This window comes from Sardina pilchardus, chromosome 7, assembly GCF_963854185.1.
Source record: "Sardina pilchardus chromosome 7, fSarPil1.1, whole genome shotgun sequence".
Lineage (NCBI taxonomy): Eukaryota > Metazoa > Chordata > Actinopteri > Clupeiformes > Clupeidae > Sardina > Sardina pilchardus.
In genome coordinates this window covers 9233869-9258936 of record NC_085000.1, presented here as the reverse complement: position 1 = coordinate 9258936, position 25068 = coordinate 9233869, and the positions used below count along the sequence as shown (strand labels likewise).

At 43.9% G+C, this 25068-nt stretch overlaps 1 protein-coding gene across 2 annotated transcripts in view; it reads left to right on the top strand.

The window, feature by feature from the left end:
* The first annotated feature begins 13369 nt into the window (after positions 1–13369).
* flna (filamin A, alpha (actin binding protein 280)) overlaps positions 13370–25068 on the top strand; it is a 40212-nt gene continuing 28513 nt past the window's right edge. For both annotated transcript variants that reach the window (XM_062540658.1, XM_062540657.1), the window contains exons 1-2: positions 13370–13553; positions 17109–17591. In XM_062540658.1, the coding sequence (XP_062396642.1) occupies positions 17216–17591 (376 nt within the window). In that variant the 5' untranslated portion in view covers positions 13370–13553; positions 17109–17215. The remainder of the gene's footprint in view (positions 13554–17108; positions 17592–25068) is intronic.

Here is a 25068-nt window from a genome sequence, read left to right as displayed (position 1 = left end):
TAGCTTTGTTACTTTGTTTGATTACTGTAATATTAAGGCAAGTCATGCGTTATGGTAAGGATTAAGATGAAAGAGAAAAACTAGAGGAAGTGAGAAAGAAAGATTATGAGAGAGGAAGAAACAGAGAGAGAATATAGAGAGTGAGTGAGAGAAATGGTTCTGTGTGTGTGTGTGTGTGTGTGTGTGTGTGTGTGTGTGCGTGTGTGTGCGTGTGCGTGCGTGCGTGCGTGCGTGCGTGCGTCTGTGTGTGTGTGTGTGTGTGTGTGTGTGTGTGTGTGTTTTTAGTCCAAATGTTTCAGGATCTGTGCAGGTGGGGCAAAGGGTATAATAGGCATTTAATGAACTCCAAATGCTGAAATCCTGGAAGGCAAAGATCATCCCACCAGGGACACTGGGGCTAAATACAAATGTATGTGTGTGTGTGTGTGTGTGTGTGTGTGTGTGTGTGTGTGTGTGTGTGTGTGTGTGTGTGTGTGTGTATGCGCGCACGCGCGCGCATGTGTGTCTGCAAGTTTGCAATCGAGAGAAAGAAAAGAGAGTGAAAGACAGAAAAAGAGGCCAAGAGGAAGAACTGCAAAACCAGACAGAGAAGGAAGAACATAGATTTTAAAAATTAAGAAATACATTCAACAGCAAGAAAGACGATTTGCAACAAAAACCCAATGAGATCGAATGAAATGGAGCAATCTGTGGGATGGAGGGAAGGAGAAAACTTGTTTTTTAAAGCCCATTGCCACCCAAGCAAGAGTAGAACTCTACTGCTTTTGCCCACAGCGCTGCCCACATCCCTGTCTACCAACATGATGCATCAACCACTTCATCTAAACATCTCCTAGCAACCAGGAACACAAACACAGTACCTAATCTGATCCTGCACCAGCCAATCCGTGACCTGTGAATGTGAAAATACCATTGTCTGGGTGCAGGGTGAAAGGGTTATAACCACACATAGTTTTGAAAACAATGTTTTGGCTTAAAGGGTAGTCCAGGACACTTTTTATGCGGATGGAGGCACAGTCTAGATAATTTAAGTTAGTGCCAGTGGTGAAGTCAAAAATTGGGTGAAAAGGCACTGTTCCTCTATAAGATGGAAAGAAGAGTAAGGAATATGGAGGCCGGGTAAGTAGTTTTGCAATACCTCCTTGGGTGATCTGATGACTTGGCATTAGGAGTCATTAACAGGAAATGGAAGTGCAGCCGTTTCCATGGACACATATATCAGATTGCCAAATAAACAACAAAGAAAATCATATCGTATGCCTTATCACACATACTGCTAACTTTACACTGGTCAGTATCACAGTAGTGAGACAGTAAGACTGAGCCCTTGTTCTGTGTTATTAGCCTCTGTTGCTAGTGCAACCCCCCTTCCTGTGGCCTGCCTGCCTGCCTGCCGGGTCGCGTGTGCTGATCCGGAGAGAGGTGCAGTGCACTGAAGCAGTCCTGTCTGCACAAGTCTGCGTCTCAGGACCGACTGCTTTAGTCATGAGATCATATGATGTCATCCAGGTTCTCTTACAAACACCCTCTTACAGATACAAACCACTCAACGTGTAGGTGGGAGTGCGTGGGAGTTGGTGTGTGTGTGTGTGTGTGTACATTTGTGTGTGTGTGTGTGTATTTGTGTGTATCTGTGTGTTTGTGTAACCGGCATTGGAGTGTGTGTGTGTGTGTTTGTGCGTGCGCGTGTGTGTGCACACGCGTATGTTTATGTGTTGCGCGTATGTTTGTGCGTGTGTGTGTGTGTGTGTGTGTGTGTGTGTGTGTGTATGTGTGTGTGTGTGTGTGTGAGTGTGCGTGTGTGAGTGTGCATGTGTGTGTGTGTGAGTGTGCATGTGTGTGAGTGTGCATGTGTGTGTGTGTGTGTGTGTCTCTGCACTCCACAGGATGCCAGACATGGGGATGGCGGGGGGAGAGATTGGGTTTCAGGTTTTAAAAATGAGCTTGCTGACAGGGATGCAGAAAGATTAGTCAATTCAATCAAGTTTAGCCTCACCTGCAGTGTGGGTGTCCATACAGATAAATGAGCCAGTGGTCGCTTCATGTTTCCATTCATTTTATTTGTCTGTGTCAAAGCATTTGAGTCACTTGTAGTGCACACACATCTATCAGTTCCAGCTCCAAGAGGCACTTATGAAACAAGTCGACAAATTTGCTGTAATCAATATCTTTTCTTTTTTTAATCCCTGGAAAACCTACGATATCTTTACCACTTCTCATTCTTGCTCTCTCAATTCTGCTCTCTCTCCCTCTCTCTCTCTTTCTTTCTCTCAATTCTGCTCTCTCTCTCTCTGGCTCCTTCTTCCTCTGCCATCACAAACATTGACCACTGCCGTGCCTTGACCGGATGAACTTGAGTGGCCAGGGCAGGAGGACCTTGTGCTGTGGCGTCTGCTTGCGGTACACCAGACAAACAAACACCCTCTGGCCCAAACGGCCTCTGACGCCATTGCTGTAGGGTGGATGACATCATCGCTATTTCTTTTCCCCAAACATCTGCTCTCTGTGTGATTCACTCCAGATGTGACGTATGAAAAATACTGTCACTGTATCACTGAATCGCCTCCAATTATAGCGTAAAGGTGTGTGTGTGTGTGTGTGTGTGTGTGTGTGCGGAAATGCTGGCTGGTTCACTAGATGTCACCAAGGTTCAAAGGATTCTGAACAGAACCGGTTTATGAAAGCGTTCTCTGTTTGGTAGAAAGACGCCTGAGTGATTGTAGTGATTGAGTATGGAGGACAGAGCAGAGTGACAAGAAAGCAAATCCAACTCCATCAGTGTAGACATCCTGTACTGTAGGCTTGCAAATATGGGGCACTCTATATAACACACATTCCTTCTCATGTTTGTGGTGAATGTGTGAGAATAAGTGTGTATGTGTATGTGTGTATGTGTATGTGTATGTGTGTGTGTGTGTGTGTGTGTGTGTGTGTGTGCTTGTGAGTTTGTGTGTGTGCTTGTGAGTTTGTGTGTGTAAGAGAGAGAGAGTGAAATTGAGAAGGAGAACACGTGTGTATTTAATCCCATAAATCTGTGTTTCTGATTATGTCATGCGTATCTGTGTGTATTTGTCAGAGCCCCTTGGGGTTAAAATAGAGCCATAGGGGGCAGAGGGTTTGTAACACACTGTAAGTGTGTGTGTGTGTGTGTGTGTGTGTGTGTAAAGTATCTATAGGGGAATGGGGTGAAAGAAACTCAGCCTGTTCTTGCTGTTTGTGGAGAGAGACAGAGAGAGAGAAAGAGAGAGAGAGAGAGATCAGTCATTCATGGCTGTTCAACCTCCCTCCACATTCCACCTCCCAAATAAGGACAAAACCACTGGATACCCCCCCCCCCATCTCCCCCCTCTCTTTAACCCCACAGCCCCCCTCACTGTCCACAGTCTTTTATCTCTGCCTCTGTTTATAACACTTTCTCTCTCTCTGCATTTCACTCTCTTCCTCTCAAAACTGATGGATAGTTTGAGACAAAAAGAAGGCAGAGCTTTAGTTGTTTGTTTACTTGTTTACCAGCAGAAAGGGGGCTTTGGACAGTTCAGGTGAGCAGGAAAGAACTTTTTCTGTTTAGAGCCGCTGGTTGCCTGGAGTGAAAATACCTCTCTGGTCTTTGCGCAAGTCCTTCTGAGGAGCGCTGCCTTGTGCAGGGCCTTTCGAGTCCATGAGGAGGGGGCTGGTTAGGAGGCAGACGCCTCCAAGGAAATAGAGAGAGAGAGAGAGAGAGAGAGAAATCAGGAGAGAAAAAGCAACAGAGAGTCAGAGAGGGGCAGAGAGAGAGAGAAAGAGAGAGATGGGAAGAGGGGGAAGCGATGGAGAGTGAGAGAGAGAGAGAGAGAGAGAGAGAGAGAGAGAGAGAGAGAGGAAGAGTTCATGCTGGAGTCAGAGACACAAGCATGGTCCAGAGAGAGGCTCTGCCAGATAGCAGCTGTAGAGCTGCTTTGGGCCTGATCCGGGGCGAATGCGCTCCAGGATAAGTTGTTATCCATGCTGGCTATAGGGCCCACGGGAGCTGTCCGACTGACTGTGTAGTCTACACACTTTAAGGGCTGAGGCTGAGGCAGATGAGCCTCTGACTGTTTCAGTAACACAATTTAAAGCTTTCTATAATGCTTCTCTGATGATTTCCCACGATTGATAACAGAATGAAAACTCATGCACAATACTACAGTATCAGTGTCAAGGCTAATACATTTGCCTCAATAGTTATGCAATTTTCATGCATAGAGCCTGAGCACCAGAGGTGCAAAAGCCCTATTGTTTCTGGAAGGAGTTTTATTGTTGTAGTGTTTCTCATAAGACCTTAAACTACATAGCTATACTGCTGCATAGTTCAAGATAGATTTTTCCCTTCAATGAAATTGGCCTGAGAGGAAGTTTGCTCCTCACACCTAGATCGAAACAAGTGGCATCATGTCTCGCTTGAAACGGGTTTTGTACAACACCATAAATCGGCATGTTAACTTCTCATGTCACATAACAGCCGCAGACCTCAGCTCAGAACAATACTGTTGCTTGTCTGCCAGTTCCACAAGGGAGACATCAAACATCGCTTTGTCCCCACCTTACATCTACTGTCTCGTGTTTCTCTGTCGTGTGTGTACATTAAGTTTAACAACATTAAACCTTGCATTTTATGTGCCGACATTCCAGGAAGTGACAGCAACGATGGGAGCTGTTTTTTTAATGGGCACATTCTTTATCATGTCCGTAGTTTTTTGGATTACGCCTCTGGCATGCTGATTCTCAGCCTCGTTCCTTGTCATTTCCCAGAGCGTGAATGATCACGATGACACCTCAGACCGTCCCAGAGTTGCGACACTCAAAAGTCACCGTGAGCGAAGGAGCAAGTGAGTGAATAAGGCACGGAGGGAGCGAGAGAGCGAGGACGTCAGCCTCCTTGATCAGAAGTTTATCTAGGACAATCTGAGCTTGGCTTGAGAGGAACGTGTGTTTGGGTGAGATTAGGAATAATCACAGACACACCACTCTTCAGCCTCTTGCCCAGGCTGGTGACGTAAGGGTTCGCAGATGTCAACGTCGACGTCGATGTAACCCTTGCTTCACTGACTGACCCCCAAATGGGGTATCTGCTGAAGGGGTCTCAAGGGGGGAAAGTTACAAGGGCCACCTGGGATATCTAACATTAGATTTTTCCCCTTGAGTTTGGTTGTGTTTTGGCTTGCCTGTGTGCTCAGATTAGAGAGAGAACAAGAGAGAAAGAGACAGAGACAGAGAGAGAGAGAGAGAGATAAAAGTGTGTATATGAGAGAGAAAGGGGGAGAGAGAGAGAGAGAGAGAAATAGAGAGAGAGAGAGGGCTTACCATACATGGCGGTGTTTGTAGAGACAAGGAAAAGGGCAAGTGACTGTGTGTGTGTGTGTGTGTGTGTGAATGTGTGTATGTGCATGCATCTGTGCCTGTGTGTGTGTATGTGTGCCATGTTTCTTCACATGAATATGAGTGATTGTGTGTGTATTTCTGGATGCCCATGTGTCTGTGTTTCTTCAAGGTTTCTGCTGCTGTGTGGTTCATCTGGTGGCTTAAAGAGAGATTCTCTGCAAACAGATAACTGTTTGGTCGACATGACACATTCAATGAGTTAGAAGAGCTCGGAGTCCCCACAGTTTGCGAGTGTGTGTCAGTGTGTATGAGTGAATGAGGCAGAGGGTGTCTGGATGTTAGCAACGCCGGAGATGACCAGTAGTTGCTGAGAGATTTTTGGGCTCTGATTCATACTACTGTGGAGGTTACCTTTTAAAGGCATCATGAATCAGTCTGGACACACACACACTCACACACACACACAAATACATACACACACACACACACACACAAACACACCCACACCCATGCACACATGAATGCATACACAAGCACACGCACACACACCTCGGCGATCAATGGATCAATTTATCTTGCCTACAGTAAGCCTTCTGACAAGTGTCTCTTTCCCTACACTGACTCTTCAGCCATATATCTTTAACCTATTAAATTCCATTAAGTTATTGCATACAAACACTCACTCTCTCTCTCACTCACACATTCTCTCTCTCACACACACACACACACACACACCACCTCCCATCCCCACTACTCAACAGGAACATAGCAACACTACTGCAGCTCTGGGAATCACTCCAGGACACACACACTCACTCCTCTTTCTCTGTCTTTGTGTCTGTCGTTCTGTCCAGCATACTTTTTTCCCTTCATCTTTCATTCTCTCTCTTTCTTTCTTTCTTTCTTTCTTTCACACAATCCATGTCTTTATTTGACAGTCCCTTTGGGTGTTGACTAAGTACTGTCTAGTATTTTCTAAGATAATTGGTAAGCTGAGTAAATTGTCTTAGTTGGATATTTTCTGTCATTGACAAACTAACAATCAGACCAAATGTAGGCAAGGAGGAAGAGTGGAATATGCATTATACATTATCTACAGAGAGACGAGTGCTCAATCTTTCCACAAAGAAACCCTTTTGAATCGTCTCAGTCTGCTGTCTGATTTTAGTAGATAAAGATTTTCCTTTGATCTTGCTAGATAATCAAAAGATTTTGGGATGCCTGATTCAAAGAAACCAGAGCAGAGGCGAAATTATAACCTTGAAAACATCTGATTTTCCTGCTCGCCACACAATGGTATCAGCAAAAAGTGTCTCCCTCATTTTTTTTAAATTCACTTCTGCTCAGATTGCCTCAAAATTACAGTAATTCAATCCTCCAGACAAAATATGATTATGTGTGAACAAAACAAGAATTCACATGAGCATTTCATTGAGAACAACAGCACCGCATATATGCACTAGGTAATGTAGCGTTTACGCTGCCATTAAAAACAAAAACATTACATCCCCAGATACACTTTAATCCCAAAGCCAAATAAGACTGTTTTCATAAAAGTGCTTCCAACACACCTGAACCCAACATTCCTGAGATGCCAAAGCCCTTGATCTGTTCTGCTGGCCCTTTTCCCACCTGGAGGGGGGACGCTGACGTCAGGCGTCTCAGGCTTCATGTTTGATCTGGGGCAGGGCTGGAGAGTGTCTACTGACACACAAGCACATGCGCGCACACACACACACACACACACACACACACACACACAAATACACATATACATACACATACACATACACATAAACACACACTCCTACATTCTCTCTCTCTCTCTCACACACACACACACACACACATACAGACAGACACACACACCTATACACATACATACACACACAAATACACATATACATACACATAAACACACAAACACTCCTACATTCTCTCTCTCTCTCTCACACACACACACACACACACACACACACACATACATACATACACACTCACACCTATACACATACACACACACACACACATACACACTCTTGCCGGCTACACAAACACACACAGAGATACACACACACACACTCCTACACACACGCCGGCTACACAAACACACAGATGCACACACATTCCTACACTCTCACACACACATGCTCACACGCACACACACCCCCACACAGAGTCTGACTCAGAGTAACGGGAGCCCTCCCCATCTGTGATGACTTCACAGTGATTTGGGGCTGTTTCTCTGAGCATGACCCCCGGGAGAACAAAGGCAGTGCTTACGCAGAGCGGAGCAGCCAGCGGTGGCCATTACCAGTCCTGGGCCCTGTGACTAGACCATGAGTCACAGCTCAATGGTTTCCTCCCAAACACCAACAGATGGTACAGAGTCCTCAGCTCCCCCTCGCCTTTAGGTGCTCAGACTTATCTGTCTGAGTGTCTGCAGGTGTGAGTGCGTGGGTGAGTGTGTCTGTAAGTGAATACTATAAGGCAGGTGTTGTGTGCTCCACAGGTTTTGCAGGCGTGCCTCACTGTCGAGACTATGCAGAGTCTGTGGGAGCCTTGGCCAGGTTCATGCCAAAAATGCTGGACCTTATCTGAGTTAAACAAATTTATCTTGGTCTATCTGACCAAAGAATGTGCTCCCGAAATTCATCGGGTCCAGGGCATCTTACATGTTCTTTAGCAAAGATTAATCTTGCGGTCAGATTGGGATCTAGTTGGCATAAACCTCGCTAGGACTATACCACAATGAAAGCATGGTGAGAGTGAAGTATGGAGGTGGCAGGGTGTCATTTGGGCCTGCCAAACATATTGCCCCCATTGGGATATGACTTTTATAGATGGCATTTTCAATGCATGTGGATGCCAAAATGCTGGCTGATAAGATGGCTCCCAGTCTTCAGATGGTTATGGTTATGGTTGCTTAGCAGACGCCTTTGTCCAAAGCGACATACAAACAAAAACAATATAATAATTCAATTTAGCAGTTGATCAGACTAGTGTCGAATAAACAAGTCATTCAATCAATTATATAATAACAATAACAATGGAATAATGAGCAACAATAAAAACAATGTCAATTTAATCAATGGCCTATAATGAAAACAAAACAACGCTATAAAATACAAACCATAATCATAAGAAACTCTAATTTGATACCATCAAGTTATAATTTGATGCCGCCGTCGTTTGTAAGATCAAAACAACACGTTCCAAAAGGACTGATGTGTTAAATGTTATACTGGTGAGCATACAAACCTAACAGTGTCGCTTAATGTCTGCATAAGAGTATAGTTACCAAACCCTATGCTGACCCCGAGCACCACTGAAAATGAAATCCCATGTTTCATGTCAATAGGCACATTTATTAGCTAGTGAAATCCAACTTTATTTCTGATGGGAGTAGATAAATTATAATTTAATCTCAATGGGCAACAAATTAAACTCTAATTGAATTGATTAATTCAGATGCTTGGCACAATAAGAATATTTCAGCATGATAACAGTCCAAAACACAACGCAACATAACGCAAGAGTTTCGTAAGAAGCGCTCACCATAAGGATCACATGGTGAGTTATTGACGAGGCTGAGACTGTTGTTGTTGTAGTGAGACCATTAGAGTGAATCAATCGAGACAGGACAATGCATACATAGGATTACATTCCCTGGACCTTACCTTCACCTGTGGACATGTGACAAGCACATGACAATAAGCCCACACTTGGATGAAGCAGATAGCTGATCTTAAGTATACGATTGAAAGAATTACCTGGGAATTAAGACCCTTACAGTTTCTAAAGAAGCAAATGACTTGGCCATGTATGTCACCCAACTTGAATCTAATAGAATAGCTTTGGGGTGTTTTAAAGAGGAAGGTAGAGCAACACAATTCCTAAAGTCAGGCAGCTGTGGCCTACTGTTTAGGGTGTCGGGCTTGTAACCAAAGGGTTGCCGGTTCAGTACAAATGTGGGTGGGGAAAGTGGTTGAGCACTGCTCTCTCATACCCACATCCACGGCTGAAGTGCCCTTGAGCAAGGCACCTAACCCCTCACTGCTCCCCGAGTGCCGCTGTATGAACTTGGCCGGGAAGCCTGATTTACATTTAAAGCTAAGAGCAGATGAAATAAACCTCTGAAGAATGTCAGCACATCTCTCCACAGGCGGGGACCCTGGTCAGAGTCCAGCCTGGTAATTTCCCAACCCCACCCCATCTCTCTTTCTCCCACTCGATGCTTTGAGTTCCTATAAAAAATAATGAATGCACTATTTGTATTATTGATTGGTTATTATTTATCATGTACTGTATCTTCATAACGTTCTCAGACAGTCCTGGTTTGAAGTATAAGCACACAGCATCAGAACTATTCTAACTACTCTACCCATGTCTGCACACAGCAATTAGGCCCACTGCATCAATCATACGTGTGTGTGTTTGTTAACTGACTGAGTGATCTGAGAATCAAAAATGTATTTACCTGACAACACAAGGCCTTGTCACAAGCATAGGATTATGAATTGAGATATGAATGTGAACTTAATTAATCCATGCCTCCTTCAAGTTGTTTCGACTCAGTCACGTCCAATTTGCATGTCCACTATCTGTGAAAAGACAATGTGGTCCCTCAACTCTCTCTTTTAACACTTGTATGTGTGGCCATGTTTAATTCCATGGAAACAGGACTATATCTGTCACTGGGACTTCCTGTCCACATAACAGGCTGAACAAAAGCAGATCACTCTGGTTTGGCACAATTCTCCATGACACTACCCACTCTGGACTTCCCTCAGGATGTTACACCGGCTTTGGAACAACCCATGACTCTCGGGAACCACCTGAACTTGCCTTATAAATGTGTGTGTAAATGTGTTTTTAAAGAATACCACGTATAATCATATTTTAAAATGTGTTTTATTCTCAATATGAAATCTCCTTTGAAATCACCTTTTTACTTCCACAATGACCTAAATGAACCTTTCTTAACAGTGGAGTAGTAGGCTATTACTTTGAGAAACTGTTCAATGTCCTCTACCCTGTGTGCTTGCTTTCTCTCTCTCTCTCTCTCTCTCTCTCTCTCATGCTCCCTCTGTTTTACTTTTATCTCAGTTTGTGACTGAGCTAATTTTGACTTTAATGGTCATAAAAACACAACTCAATATTTTACTAGCTTAAATCTGGAATCCAAATGACGGCATTTTCCTATTTTTCACATTCTGTGAAGTGGACTATTGCTTGCCTTTGACATAATTTTCCATTGTACATGTGTTCACATACCAGTGTGTATAGAGCAGAAACAAACAGCCAAAGTAGAGCATTTGTTATTGTTCGGCATTTCTGTTACATTCTACGGGTTTGCAATTAAGACTGCCCTTTATAAACACAACTCTGATGACATAGCTAACAAATGATGAGTTCCGGTGTGTTGTGCCCTGTATAAACATGCTTGAGAACTTCACAAATAACAAAGACAACAGCAAAACTGATGCTCATATTCAGAGGGGAATATCCTGGTTTAGTGACAAACCCAGTTCTCTCAGTAAGAAGGGCTTGCTACTGAATCGTGACACTTTTAAAGGCATTGTAAAGCTCTGGCTCTATCTGAGATATCTAAGTATCTGAGAAACTGCCTTTTTCTCCATAAGCCGCTACCCCTGTCCATCTTTATGTTACGACAGCTTTAAGTAACAGTGTGTAAAGTCAAAGCTAAAAATAAAACAAAAATCTGTGCAGTAAAAAAAATGCATCGTGCAGGAATTGGTAACATACAGTAGTCATGATATCTGTAATAATAACTGTATTGAAAATTCGGGAACAATACCCATGCCCTCGAGGTAATTCTCTCAAGAAAGAGCTGCTTAATTGTACTATAAAACAAAGTCAAAGGCAAAGGCAAAGGCAAAGGCAAAGGCAAAGGCTTGTTTTGTGTTTCAGGAGGTTTGTCACTAAACCCCAAAATACCCTGCAACCTCCAGTGCACATGTGTGTGTCCGGCACTGTGTAAGGGTGCATTATGTGTGATTCAAATGTGCATCAAATGTGTGATTGATATTCAGGAGTTAAGGATCTTGCAAGCATTTTCGTGGGGATTTCTCTCCATGACCAGAGGTTGGACTAGCAATGTTGCCAATACAAAGCATGAATATTACTATTATGAACAAAACACAAACACGTCAGGGCAGGTGATTTTAGAGGGCAAAACACTCTAATACTTCTGAGACACTAATCAGCACATGAAGACCCTGAAATATTTTCAGATGAGCTTGCCAATCAAGGACTCTTTCCATTGCACCAGTAGGGAATGCTGACAAAAAAACATTCAGTTCCTGCAATAAAACAATGCTCTTTTCCTTTAAAATGTGCTGAGGACACAGTGCAGTGGCATCCAACTCTTTGTCTAAGACTCTCTTGATGTTCAGCGATCCACTATCCAGTTTTACGAGGACTTTACGAGAACGGTGCCGTGCCTGACGCACAGCACTTAGATTGATGCCTTGCTATCACCCTGTACAGCAGGTCAACTATTAAGAAGACGTTATCCTGATTTGGCCCCTTTCTCTGTTTCTCTGTCTCAGACACACTCAAACCTTGGAGTGAATCGGTTTGCTGTTTGCCCAGGTTTGGTTGAATTGGTCCTGTCTTTACCAAAACAACAAAACACAAAGGAACGTGATGTGCAATGCATATCAAGACACCAAACCATGGTGTTAAAAAGGTATCTGTTGAAGTTTTATGAGTGCAAATTATCCCAGCCCACCACGTGCTCTCCACCACGGATGTGGTGGCAAAGTAAGAGGTGGGTAAACTATGAGTTATGTGATCTTGGAGAGATGGACTGCGCCATGCGGTATTTATTTATCTTTAAAGACATTCAGAACGTGTTTGACGATAGTGGAGGTTATTGTCTATGTAGGCCTATGTGTGAATGTGGGTAATACAGTGTGATTTTTGAATGTTAAAAGTTGCAATTGGTGAATGAACTCTTTTGAGAGGTGAATAAACTCTATAAGAGGCGGATATAAACTCTATTTCTAAAATTTCAGAGGTGGATAAACTACATTTACTTGGGTTTAGCCTCCACTACATCCCTGCTCTCCACCAAGTGTTCACTATCCAGGAACACCTCATTAGACTATCTTTCATTTTTTTTATGTCATTGCTCCACCAGTGTGTTTACATGGATTAGATAGCAAGTAGCCTACTCTTGGCTGTATTTAATTAGCTTATAAAGTAAATAATATTTAACAGTAGGATTTATGAATGAATAATTGGCCTTGCATCATGAGTTAGGGGTCAAGAATAAAAGAGAACAATAGCATACGGCTATCTTTTAGATTAATGATCTTGACTACAACTGCATCAGGGCCTTCTTTGGAACTGAAATAATAAAGGCCTACATGAATTTTGATAGGACCCATCAGAGTAGATTATTGAACCTTTTCAAATGAAGACTTTACATGGGTTCACATAAAAGACCCCGTGGGCTAGGCCTATTCAAAATAATGATAGATAGATAGATAGATAGATAGATAGATAGATAGATAGATAGATAGTAATCACCATAATCAAAAACAGATTCAGTAGACTAATCTGTTTAACTTGCTAATTGCATAATGATTGTAACCGCAGAGATTTTTCACTTAGTCTGCAATTAGTCACACTTGTTGTTGTTGTTGTTGTTACTACTCACGTTTACATTCGGCAGGAATGCACGGAAGTGCCCTAGCCTAAAATGTCAAATTTTGACTTAACAGGATTGCAACACGGAGATTGACCTGTGTGGAAAAGCTACTCAAACATCCCGCACGAACTCGTCGACAGACTAGCCTACAGGCGCAGTGAGCACGCTGACATCATACCTTTAAAATCCGAAGGCGCGGTCGCCGGTATAACGTCAGCCTTTTCTGAAGCACACTCACCAAACAGAGAAGAAAGCGCCCCCCCTTCAACCCCCCTTTATACTTTACCAATTAAGGCTCTTGCAACAGGGACACACCAGAGAGAGGGGGAGAGATAGAAAAGACCAAGTGGTGTCACTCTTGTTCTTTCTTGAGTTCAACAGAACAAACATTTTCCCCGAGGGAGGCTCGTCCGGGAGGGAGGTACAGTGATAGCTGCTTACTTTTTGCCGGAGCTTCACGCGCAGTCAGAGAGGAGTAGAAGCGACTGTTGAAAGCTATCCACAGTGCCAGTAAGACGTAGCGAACTGAAACAGGGTGAGTTTCGCAACTTTTTTCCCCCCCGTTTTCAAGCTTAGTTGGGGTTTTATGAGCTGTGTCATTGCGTTCTGTGGATCTGAGGTCTACTTGCATGTGAAGTTGTTCAGTGGTCTGGACTACCTGTAGCCTATCGATCCTATGCGTGAGCGTAATATTATTGATAAAGTAAGAGACACTGATTTAATCGACCTATCGTTTATAGCTCTAACCTATCGTTGTAATTAGAGACCTAACTTGGTGTCTAATTCTTGGTATGATAGCGTGCAAAGAGATGTCCAAAGCTGTCATATGGCACTGTGCAATTATTGTAACGCTTTGAAGATATGATATGCTGACCTACAGCCCTTGTTGGGGTCTGTTGATGTTCACAGTGAATCAATGTCTTGCTTAGCTTGGCGTTGTCATACAATGGTTCATCTTTGAGATTATGCTCTAGGTGTAGGCATAGTCTACGAGTGGGTAACCTTCTGTTAAAAGTGAACTGAATACATGAATCGCAATAGGCCTACATGTAAGTGTTTATACTTAACTGATCTGAGTTTTAATGCTTATTGGCCAAGTGCTTGAACAGCATGACATTGACCAAAGTATTGCGTATAGTAGTCTATGGGCCATTTAGACTATAATTCCCCTGACACTATTTCCACTGTACATTGAGTCTGTCTGCATGAACCACCCGTTGCTCTGTGGGATTTTAAACGCATCAATCGTATAATCTAATCAAGGAGTCCACACCAAATAAGGCAAAATATGGAAAAGCCCTCTCCCTGTCTGCGCTGGGATGTGATAGCTGCGCGCGCCCCCCCACGATCAATGGAGATGCTGCACCAGAATGGGTTGTAACCTAGACTAATACAGTATGAGTTACTCATGTACCTCGATTTCCCGTTAGACATTTCTGGCACACTTCGTAAAACAGATAGACTACATTTTAGTTTTAAACTAAATGCAGCCTATACGTGTATGAGCTTGTTAACAACAGCGGTTTTAGGAGGTCAGACCATAAGCTTTTTAGGCTATTGTGACTTGACTAATGTTTTTATTACTTGTGTAAACTATTGTCATATCCAATATTTGTTCTTCAAATCGGAAGAAAATGTAAGCCGGAAAATGCAGAGAGTAAACAACTTGCTTAAAGATGTTGAGTAGTGTAATCAGTGTTGTTCACTTCACCGGTGAGAAGAACATGTCCTGTGGTTGAACGCTGCCAATGAGGTCGGTTAACCAAGTCGCCTCAATCTTTTCCGCTCTTCGCTGTAAGGGTGTGGGTTATTGTTCTGTGCATGCATGCCATCATCAGCAACAAGTCTGCTACCCTCCCTGGTCTTCAGTCGTGAAATGAGTTTCCGATGTGGCATTGGTACACCCTGGTTATTATAACTACATCCTTGGCAAATATGAAAGATAATGCGCATAATTACGAGCTGGGTAGTTTGCCAGTGGGATCCATGACATTGTTTTACAGTGGTTGGGTTTTTCATAAGACTAGAAGTTTGCCAAACTGCATTATGTGGACAGTGGTGTGAATTTTTTTAAAGTTAGGTCAGACACTGTGTTAGAGTGTAATTGGAAACATCATGCCGGGGTATGCACAAGAGAATTTATTTGACTCTCAGTCCATACTAAAGGCGATTACATTTTTGGGGTGGGGGAGGAGACATGTCCAAAAAACTTGGCCATCGTCCCATGTTGTATAAAAATATCCTCCAGGGAGCGCCAAAGTCCAAGCTGTGCGCAATAGTTACGCAGCACGTCACCGAATAATGAAAACGGGTCCAGCATCCCCTGTTGTGTCATGACTTAAGTTTCACTGGTTTAATTCCAGGCCTAACGACTGTATCGCACATGCCAGACATTCTTTGTAAAAACTGTGCACTAACAGACGTCGTGTTAGAGCTTTCTTTGTTTTGGAACAATTTGTATTGACTTGACAAGGAAGTATTTTACCTTACCTTTGACAAGGAGATACCTCCATCTATCTATCTATCTATCTATATTTTAGTAGGTAAAATGAATGAATGAATGAATGAATGAATGAACAGACAAACGAATAATCAAAGATGCTTTTTCAACCGTCTGGTTGAATGAATGAAAATGTCAGTGTTCTAGAATGATTGGCAATGTGTGTGTGTGTGTGTGTGTGTGTGTGTGTGTGTGTGTGTGTGTGTGTGTGTGTGTGTGTGTGTGTGTGTGTGGTATGTCTGTGTGTGTCTGGGGTGTGTGGGGTGTGTGTGTGTGTGTGTGTGGGGGGGGGGGTGCCTGACCCTCATATTTAGAGGTTGGGGGGTCATCATTTGGTGGTCAGACATAGGCATTCCTTAGATTCTCATACAGACTCGGGTGTTGAAAAAAGGGCAAAAGAAAAACATTCTTTATGGACTGCGTCCTCACACAAGCTTTTGGCAGAGTGGCCTTATTTAGTAAAGCCAGTATTTAATGTTTCTCCTCATTCCTATTAAATTTGTTAAATTGCTTCCTTCTATTACGTTTCTCCCACTTTAAGGGTGAAACATGACTCTAGCTATCTTGCCAAGAATCTTTATGACATCTACCATAGGTACCAAGACATTTGATTATAAGCATTTCTGTTGCCCCCCCTCCCTTATTTTTCCAACTAAACAAAGAGGAGGGGGCTGTCTAGACACATAGACACGCCTGACTAAGCTTGCATTCCCTTTGGACAATTAGCTGGACTGAACAGCTCTGACAGTACAGGAATGATCCATGGAGACACTTAGGAGTGGATTTAAATGTAGAGCTTTAAACCAGCACATCAGCACATATTTTTGCAAAGGCTGTGATGAGAAGGGGTAGGATTCCTTTGGGGATAGTAGGCAACTTGACAAGGAATAGAAGTGAGAGAGTCACAGATACTGATACGTCCTCAGGAAAACACTTTGACACAGATATACAGTATACAGTTACAGAATAGGAGAGCTATTTATAATTAGCAGTTTTTTTTAATCACCACTCACAGATCTGAGAATTTTGGGGTAAAACTTTAGCTGTAATGTTCTGGACTTCGTGTTTTCCCCAAGAGTATAGATTTCCAGCTGACGATTTGTTTATGAGAAGAATTCACAAATATTTACTCGGACACCTTGGCAATCAGTCAGCCTAAATTTTCCAGTGTTGGAGTTGTGCAACATCCTGGGCGAAGCAGCTCCTCAGATGACTGTTTGTGCAAATGCCACATAGCATAATAGCCTATATAGTAAGCCTCTGAGATCTTCTCTTGTACACATTCTCTATATAACATGGATGCCAGTGGTATTTTCTATGAACAAAGTAAGCCTGCAATACATAATGCAAATCAGTTAATGATTACTTATCTGTAGTCCCAAAATGTGAGCCACTGCAATCCCTAAAATTACAGTTGGGCAGTTTAAAGTTGTTGAAAGTATGCTGTCAGTTATGCTTTATAATATGTTTTTGGGGTCGACATGTAAAGGTGACCAGGGCATACATAACGGAGTTCGTGTTTACACAGTCAATCTCACATTTTGACACTGTCTAATACTAACATTTACATATGTCTCCTTCTCTCCTCAGTCAAACAAAAACGCTACAAAGAAGAACCAAGGAATTGTAAAATCCCGCAAGACTCCACCCTTAAAATCTAGACAGCGAACTAGTGAGGGAGACCAGAGTCAATAAAAATGAGTAGTCAACACCCACGCCTCCACCAGTCGAGCGCGGCCGCCGCTCCCGTATCCAACTCAGCTCAAGAGAAGGACGCCGACATGCCAGCCACGGAGAAGGATCTAGCCGAGGACGCACCATGGAAGAAGATCCAGCAAAACACCTTTACGCGATGGTGCAACGAACATCTTAAATGTGTGAATAAGAGAATCGCGAACTTGCAGACGGATCTGAGTGATGGGCTCCGGCTGATAGGGCTTCTTGAGGTGCTCAGCCAGAAGAAGATGTTCCGCAAGTACAACCAGCGCCCGACGTTCAGGCAGATGCAGTTGGAGAACGTCTCGGTGGCTTTAGAATTCCTGGACAGGGAGAATATCAAACTTGTTTCCATAGGTGGGTGTCCGCCTGACTCTCTCTTTTTTTTATTTTCTCTTTCTTTTGTAGCTCACACGTCACTTAGACGAATTATCTCAGCGCTACATATGTTGCCTCAGAAATCTTGTGTTCCCTATTCGGACCTCCTTTTGAGTTTAAGATCCATAATCTGTTTTTAACAAGGATGCTGATTAATGTCGCTGAGTTGCACCTGGAGCATGCCCAATTGTCACTGATCCGTGTGTTCAGCACAACAGGGTCCCAGGCCGTGGTATGAGGGGGAAAGTTATGGATGCAAAGTTAAGCTATTGTAAAACCACTGTGTAGTCTGAGGTGCAGAATAACATATCAACGATATTTGGACAGAAGTTATTCAACAGCTTCCCATATATTTTAGAATAAGAAACAAACAAACTAATACGGTAAAGTGTAATGCGCCCAGGTGGACAAAGTGGGTCGAACGTATGGGTTTATCTTACGTCTAGTTGCAGGATTTTAACGTACACCGTATGCTAGCTGCTCCAATGTCGTTAAGCGGACGCAGGGGCCTGTTACTTCACCGTTTCTGAGCCCCGGGCGTTGTATTTCTATGCAACAACGAATGAGAAAGGACCATGTGTAACTTCTAGTCCAGGCGCTCATTGCTTGCAGAGATTTAACTTTTGTCGGCCTGGCAGCGAGCGAGGGGAGTGGGGAATCAGAACTTGTCAATAGAGGCGTTTGTTTCCAAAGCTTTCCAAACTGTCAGCGGCTTGATCAGTTGCATCTCTAAACGCATCTCTTTAAACGATTGCCCAAGGGTTTGGTGAACTTGTGAAAGTTTCTTAATTAAGGGTGGGGAAAGGGAACGTTGTCTTTGTTAGCTCTTTTGCAATGCTGGAGGACACAGATAGGCTGTTGTAATGTTACACTTTCAAAGCATATATTTAACAATGTCAAACCTTTCTGACGGAGTTCTGAAAGATTAAAGTTGTTTGGCTCGGTTGGTCTATGGAGCATTATATAGCCTATGTGGAGGGAGAATTCGTCAGCACAGATCACCACAGTAGCTGGAACAAAGTGAACGCCTTATTCTGCAAAGCAACAGCATACAATCATTGTTCATCCTCACAATGGAAAAATTGAAGCATTGCCGTTGTCTAAGGGCGATCGCACATTCTTAAAGCGATGCCTCTGGGGAGGCGTTCAAGCTGAGACAGACTCACCAGGGCATGTTGGTCCAAACATGTAGGGCCCAACACCCAGCAACACAGTCAAGGGATGTTGTAGATAATCCTAGCCAGGCATGCGCAGGCTGGATTTGGTGATGTGCGCTGGTAGTCTAGTCACTCATCAGTTTTTAAGTGATCTTCACTAGTGTTTATTCTTCCCTTTTTTACTGCTACTGTGTCTGGGGGTAATAAAAGACCAGCAGTGTGTGTGCAGAGATAAACTGAGTTAGGGCTACTTACCTGCCCTTGTAGTGCTCTTGTCTACATCACGGTCACATATAGACATAACTGAAGGCACCTGAGAGTGAAGAGAGGGCTACTTAAAAAAAAAAAAAAACAGGAAAATGTGAATGAGTTAATGAAAAAGTCAAGGGTATAGTTGTCATGGAGCTTGTTTGCTCTATGGTCTGTCCCGTTCCTGTCACAGGAAAGTCAGCATCTACCATTAATGCTATTTTGCACAAGCAGCAAGACTGCACCTAGCTTGAGACTTTTTATGAGACATCTTAGGCTGTGTGTTTGTGTATAATGGCCAACTGAATTTACAGTGCACGGAAATGGACTAGAAGAAAACCTGGACAAATCCAAGGCAGTTTGTGTTGTTGCACTCCTCCACATGTTTCCCAGGGTTTCATGGCTTGAAATAGAGTTGTGGAACAGAGGAGTTCACCTGGAAGGAGTTAGTCAGTTAGTCAGTGCAGAGATGTGGAATTTCTTTAGACCTTTAAAAGTAGTGTGTGTGTGTGTGTGTGTGTGTGTGTGTGTGTGTGTGTGTGTGTGTGTGTGTGTGTGTGTGTGTGTGTGTGTGTGTGTGTGTGTGTGTGTGTGTGTGTGTGTGTGTGTGTGTGTGTGTGTGTGTGTGTGTGTGTGTGTGTGTGTGTGTGTGTGTGTGTGTGTGTGTGTGTGTGTGTGGTTGTGTGTTTGAATGGAAGAACAAATGCCACTTCTCTCCCAAAGGAGGTTTTAAGCAAAAAAGAAAATAGTTCCCCCAACACAAGGCCTTTAACTCCCTCCTCACCTCATCTCTCCACATGCCCTCTCTCCCTGGGCTCACCAATCAGGACAGAACTTGCTTGGAGACACGTTCCATCACAGCAACTAGTGTTTTATATCTCAATAATGAAGGTTTGAAGAATGCTTTACCCCCCACATCACCCCCCACCCCCCGGAGGAAGGGATTGAGAAAGAGCCAAGTTGCCTTCCGATTCTTCACAAGGGAACTTCGCAAGAGAACTGTGGCTGCACTATATGTTGCTCAACTCAGGAAGAGTTGGAATTAACGTCCTTGAAGTTGTTTAAGTCGGGCAGTGGCGTTGTTGAAAGGAGCTGGCGCTTGTCAACTTTGTTCCACGCTCCTGGTAGCTCCTTAATGAGCCGAGCCCTTTCAGCAAGGGATCAAACCCTATCTATGCAACGTTTTTAATCTTATCCCTGTGCTGTCAGAAGCTCAGACAGCCGTGCCAGAAGTTGGTATTTTGGGAAATGCTAACTGCAGATATTCCCAAGTGGAAGTTATATCATTATCTCCACTAAGGAGATTATGTCTTTGGTGCCATCGTTTGGTCTGCCGGTTCGTCAGCAAAAATTACCAGGTCATTTTTTTTTTAATATGAAACGTGGTTGCAGGGTGTGGCATGTGCCATGTGCCTTGGAAGAACCCATCACATTTTGAAGCAGATCTGAATCATGGGGTAGATCCACAAAGTATTTTTCTTATGTTATCATTGCAAGGTATTTGTCCTTGCTTGAGGTCTGTGGTCTCTGAATGCCCTTCTAGTTTTCTTTTGTTTTTCTGCATACCTCTGATAGGAGAACAGTGGAGAGGATTTTTAAAGGGACATCTTGACCCCGTGCCTTGGCATAAAAAAAGATTTGCCAGACAAAAACACGCAATCAAAGATGTACTTTATGTTCTATCAAACTCTGCTTGTGTACAGAGAAAACATACTCTTTTCTCCTGCATACCGTTTATGGTATATGAACTGTATGGTCACATTCTTGTATGCCTAGGAGGTTCCTGCCCAAGTGCCTTTGTTAGTGATGCCAGGATTTCCTTTACGCTACCAAGTTGGGTGTAAGGAATGGTCTCTGTGGAAAAGCGGTCTAATAACAAGTGTGAGATGCATTGAAAAGACCCCTAGTAACAGCAGTGTTTTATCCTGTTTTGTCAGTAATGGGCTAGGTATGCGTGCATATGATGATATTGGGGAAAGCACCAAGATATGCTGTCTTATGTGTAAAGGTGGTCCTGCCACCATGTACAAGTCATCGCAGTATTTCCCCCTCCTACTCCAGCAGTAGGAGGGGGACATGTAACATTTTATACAACATGACCTATTTAGTCGTTTCAAATCTCTTGTTCTTAACCTATTAAGCCAGCAGCCACGGTAGCCCATTAAGACGACAGCTGCTTAAACCACAGCGCCCTTTGATTTTTCTTTCACCAAGCTAAGTGCCCTCTTGCGCTCGGAGCAGGTTCCCAACTTTCACTAACTTGACAGATGTATGCATAGACAGACAGACAGATGGACAGACACACAGACGGAGATAGCCGAGGGCTTGGAAGGACAGAGAGAGAGAGAGATAGAGGACAGGATGAACAGATGGCAAGGCCAGGAAATGGCTCTTCCTGACTGTGTTGTGCCTCCGCGTAATTAACTTATCCCACAGCCTTGGCACTGATGAAAAGGGAATTGCAGTTGATAGAACTTGTTAGGCTCCTTTCAGCAAGGTTGATGTGTGACCACACAAAACCTTGTTGTGAGTGTCCTCTGTTGTAGGCTGCTTGGTGAGCAGAGCAAGGCAAGGCAGCAGGGCAGGGGGTAGGGTGGGGTAGGGCAGGACAGGGCAGGGTGAGATGGAGTAACAGGGAAAAATTTGAGCAAGTCTGGACACCAGGGCAATAAGTGTGTCTTCATAGCTTTACGTGTGGTGTAAGGAAGTTGATTGAGAGACAGGCAGAGTCTCTAAATCAACACACACACTGTGTGTGTGTGTGTGAGAGAGACCTTTTTTGTACAAGATGCTCAGTGGCCACTGGAACGTATAGAATGATTAGGAATCTGTGATAAGGGCTTTTGCCCCCGAGGTATTGCCACACCGTAAACATTGTTGATTAAATCTTGTTGCAACGTCGTTCAGTACGTTAAGTGGTGACTAGCCTGCAGGCCTGTAGAAAGGCATTGCATTGCATTGCATTGTGTCATTAATTTAAAGAGACAGAATGATATAGAACTATAATTATCACACACACACACACACACACACACACACACACACACACACACACACACACACACACTCTCACTCTCACTCTCACTCTCTCACTCTCTCACTTTCTCTGTCTCTCTCTCTTCCTCTCTCTTTGTCTCTCAGACCCTTAGTCTACTGATGTCTTTTCTCTGCAGTTCATCTCGTCATTTCTCTCTTTCTTGACCTCTCTCTCTCTGTTTGGGCTCATTATGCTGTCCTTTCATTCAGCCAAAGGGTGGAGCTGTAGAGGAATTTCAGAGTGTACTGAGGAGTTTCAGAGTATACAAAGTATCCGCTAATCCACTGGCTGGTAGTGCCTGCTGAATGGTTGTGCTGTTACACAGAAAAGTTTTAGATTTTCTGATGTGTGCAGAATAGTTTTTTTTTTAATGTGTGTAGATGTGGCTGCACTCTTGTGGTAGGCTGGCCTGATGTGTCTGGTCTGGGTCCAGCAACAGGACTAAGGCAGCCAAATGACAATCCGACCCTGTCAATATGGGCTTTTACAAAAGTCCCAGCACAGCAGTTTTCAGTGTTTCACTCTTCTCTCTCTTTCTCTCTCTCTCTCTCTCTCCTTCTCTCTCTCTCTTTCTCTTTCTCTCTTTCTCTCTCTTTCAGCCCCCCTTTGCCCCCCCACCCATCCTCTCCCCTCCCACACAGCCTGCCTCCCTCCTTCTCTATGCTGTAATCAGAAACCTCCAAGCGGGGGAATGGGTGGCCTGCCAGGATCAAGTTTGCTTCTGCCCTTTTAAGGCTAAAAAACCAAGGGGAACATTTCCAGCTTGTGAGCGAGAGAGTGAGCAAGTGAGTGAGGGAGGTAGAGAGAAGGGAAGAGGGAGGGAGGGAGAGAAGGAGAGAGGTGGGAGGGAGGAAAAGAAAAAAAGGAGGAGGGACAATTGGAAGTAGCGAAAAGGAAAGAGCAAGGAAGTTTGCTGGAGAAGTTCATGCTCCTGGAATCTTGTATTAGAAATCCACCCCCACCGTTCCCCTCCTTCCCCTCGTTCATTCTGGGTTTTTTTGTGTTCTCTCACTTTTGGATCGGCACCACGCATGTTAGGAGCGTCGCAGATGCAATGTGTTTCGAGGGCTGTGCCTGTGGAAGAGAATCCAATGGCAGCAGCGCAGCTGGGTTGAATACGGCAAAAAAAAAAAAAAAAAAATGATGTAATGCTCTGGCTACCTCACATTCAGAAAGAATAGACATGGTCCTCTTTTTCTCTAACTCACTCAGTGGTAGGTGTGTGTGTGTGTGTGAACTGCACTGTTGGGGTGCAGAACGTGGGTTAATGGTTTAGTGGGTGTTGTGTGTCTATGTATGACCGTGCGTGGGGGTGGTGATGGTGGTGGTGAGGGGTGGGGGGGGGAGGGGGGGGCAAAGGGAGGGAGGGAGAGTCCAGACCACAAACCCTGGGCTTGGTGATAAGTCCTTATTGGAATGTGTGCAATTTCCTCTGTGTCTTCCTCTGCCGAGGTGCAGCTCTAACTTCTGCTGACGTGCTAATTCTGAAACCAATGGCATGATTTTACTCACCCCTTTGGCATACCATGGGCTAATTAGTCCTAATTAGAATGATATCGTAATCTTCATGGTGGTGACCAGTCCCTGAGAAGGAGGAGGAGAAGCTGTAACAAAGTTAGAAATGCAGATTTTTCTGGTCTCAGGGAACATGAGCTGAACTGAGTTTCCTCATCATGTTTGGGCCTCTGGTTTTGCAGTGTCACAGTCCCTTGGGCTGACGTTCTTGCTGATGTGAAAGAGGTCACTGTTTAATGGCCCATAGAGAGAGATAGAGAGACAGAGAGAAAGAGAGGAAGAGAGAGAGTGTGCTATGGGAATCTGTCCTGGGGGGGATTGCCGATTGCACTCTCTGGTGATGACTCAAGCCCATAGAAATGGCTCATCCATCCCCTGTTGTTCCAGAACAGCCCAAACCCAACACTCACCCACCCCTCACCCCCATCCTGCCTTTCCTCTCCTCCCTCCCTCCCTCTCTCTCTTTTCTCCCTTTCTGTGTGTCTCTCTCACTCACTCCCTCTCTCTCTCTCACACACAAACACACCACAGCTACTGATCTGATGACAATCATGTTTTGGGAATTTGACTTTTCAAACTGCTGGTGGAAAGGCTGTGTCAGTGTCCATGTCCAAAAAAGGCCAGAGCCAGACTCCGTGGGCTTGGTGGTAGTGTGGTGGGAATGCTGCTTTGGATTCCTGTCATGTTTCTTGTGTTTGCTAGAGTGAGATGTGCGTCACAGCCCACCGCTGCCCCCCCCCCCATTACCTCACCCCAACCACCACTGTATACATTCAGTATACATGCATACCCATATATTGGACCCCCCCCCCCATTGTATACATTCAGTATACATGCATACCCATATATTGGACCCCCCCCCACAATTGTATACATTAAGTATACATGCATACAGTAGATTGCATACCCATATATTGGACCCCCCCCCCACCATTGCCTCACCACCTCACCCATCCCTTCCGTATACATAGTGTATACATAACAAACTCAGTTTACACCAATACATTACATACATACATACATACACACATATAGTACATACATACATACATACATACACACATACTGTATAGTACATACATACATACATACATACATAAGCACATACATACATATAAAGACCCATGTATTGTGTCCACCTGCTGGATGACTTGGATCTAAATTTTGATTCGACCCAGATCTGATCCAGGTCAAAATCAGAACTAGTCCAGATGGTCACATGGTCTCTAGTTCTCATGATTCAGGACTCGTGTGTGCATATACTTATAGGCTACTTTCTTTCATTGCTCTTGTGTATGTTTTTTCACTATCAACATCTGTAGCTTATTGGAATGAAAGATTAAGCTTTCGTTCTTACTTTGATATATGATGTCTATAAACTAGACATGTTTATGGTCGTTCTTGAAGCTCCATGATAAATCAGCTGCTCCTTTTACCACAAAGATGTAGTCACTTAATGCCACACCACGTCGGGACTGGAGAAACCACTCTCTGGCTC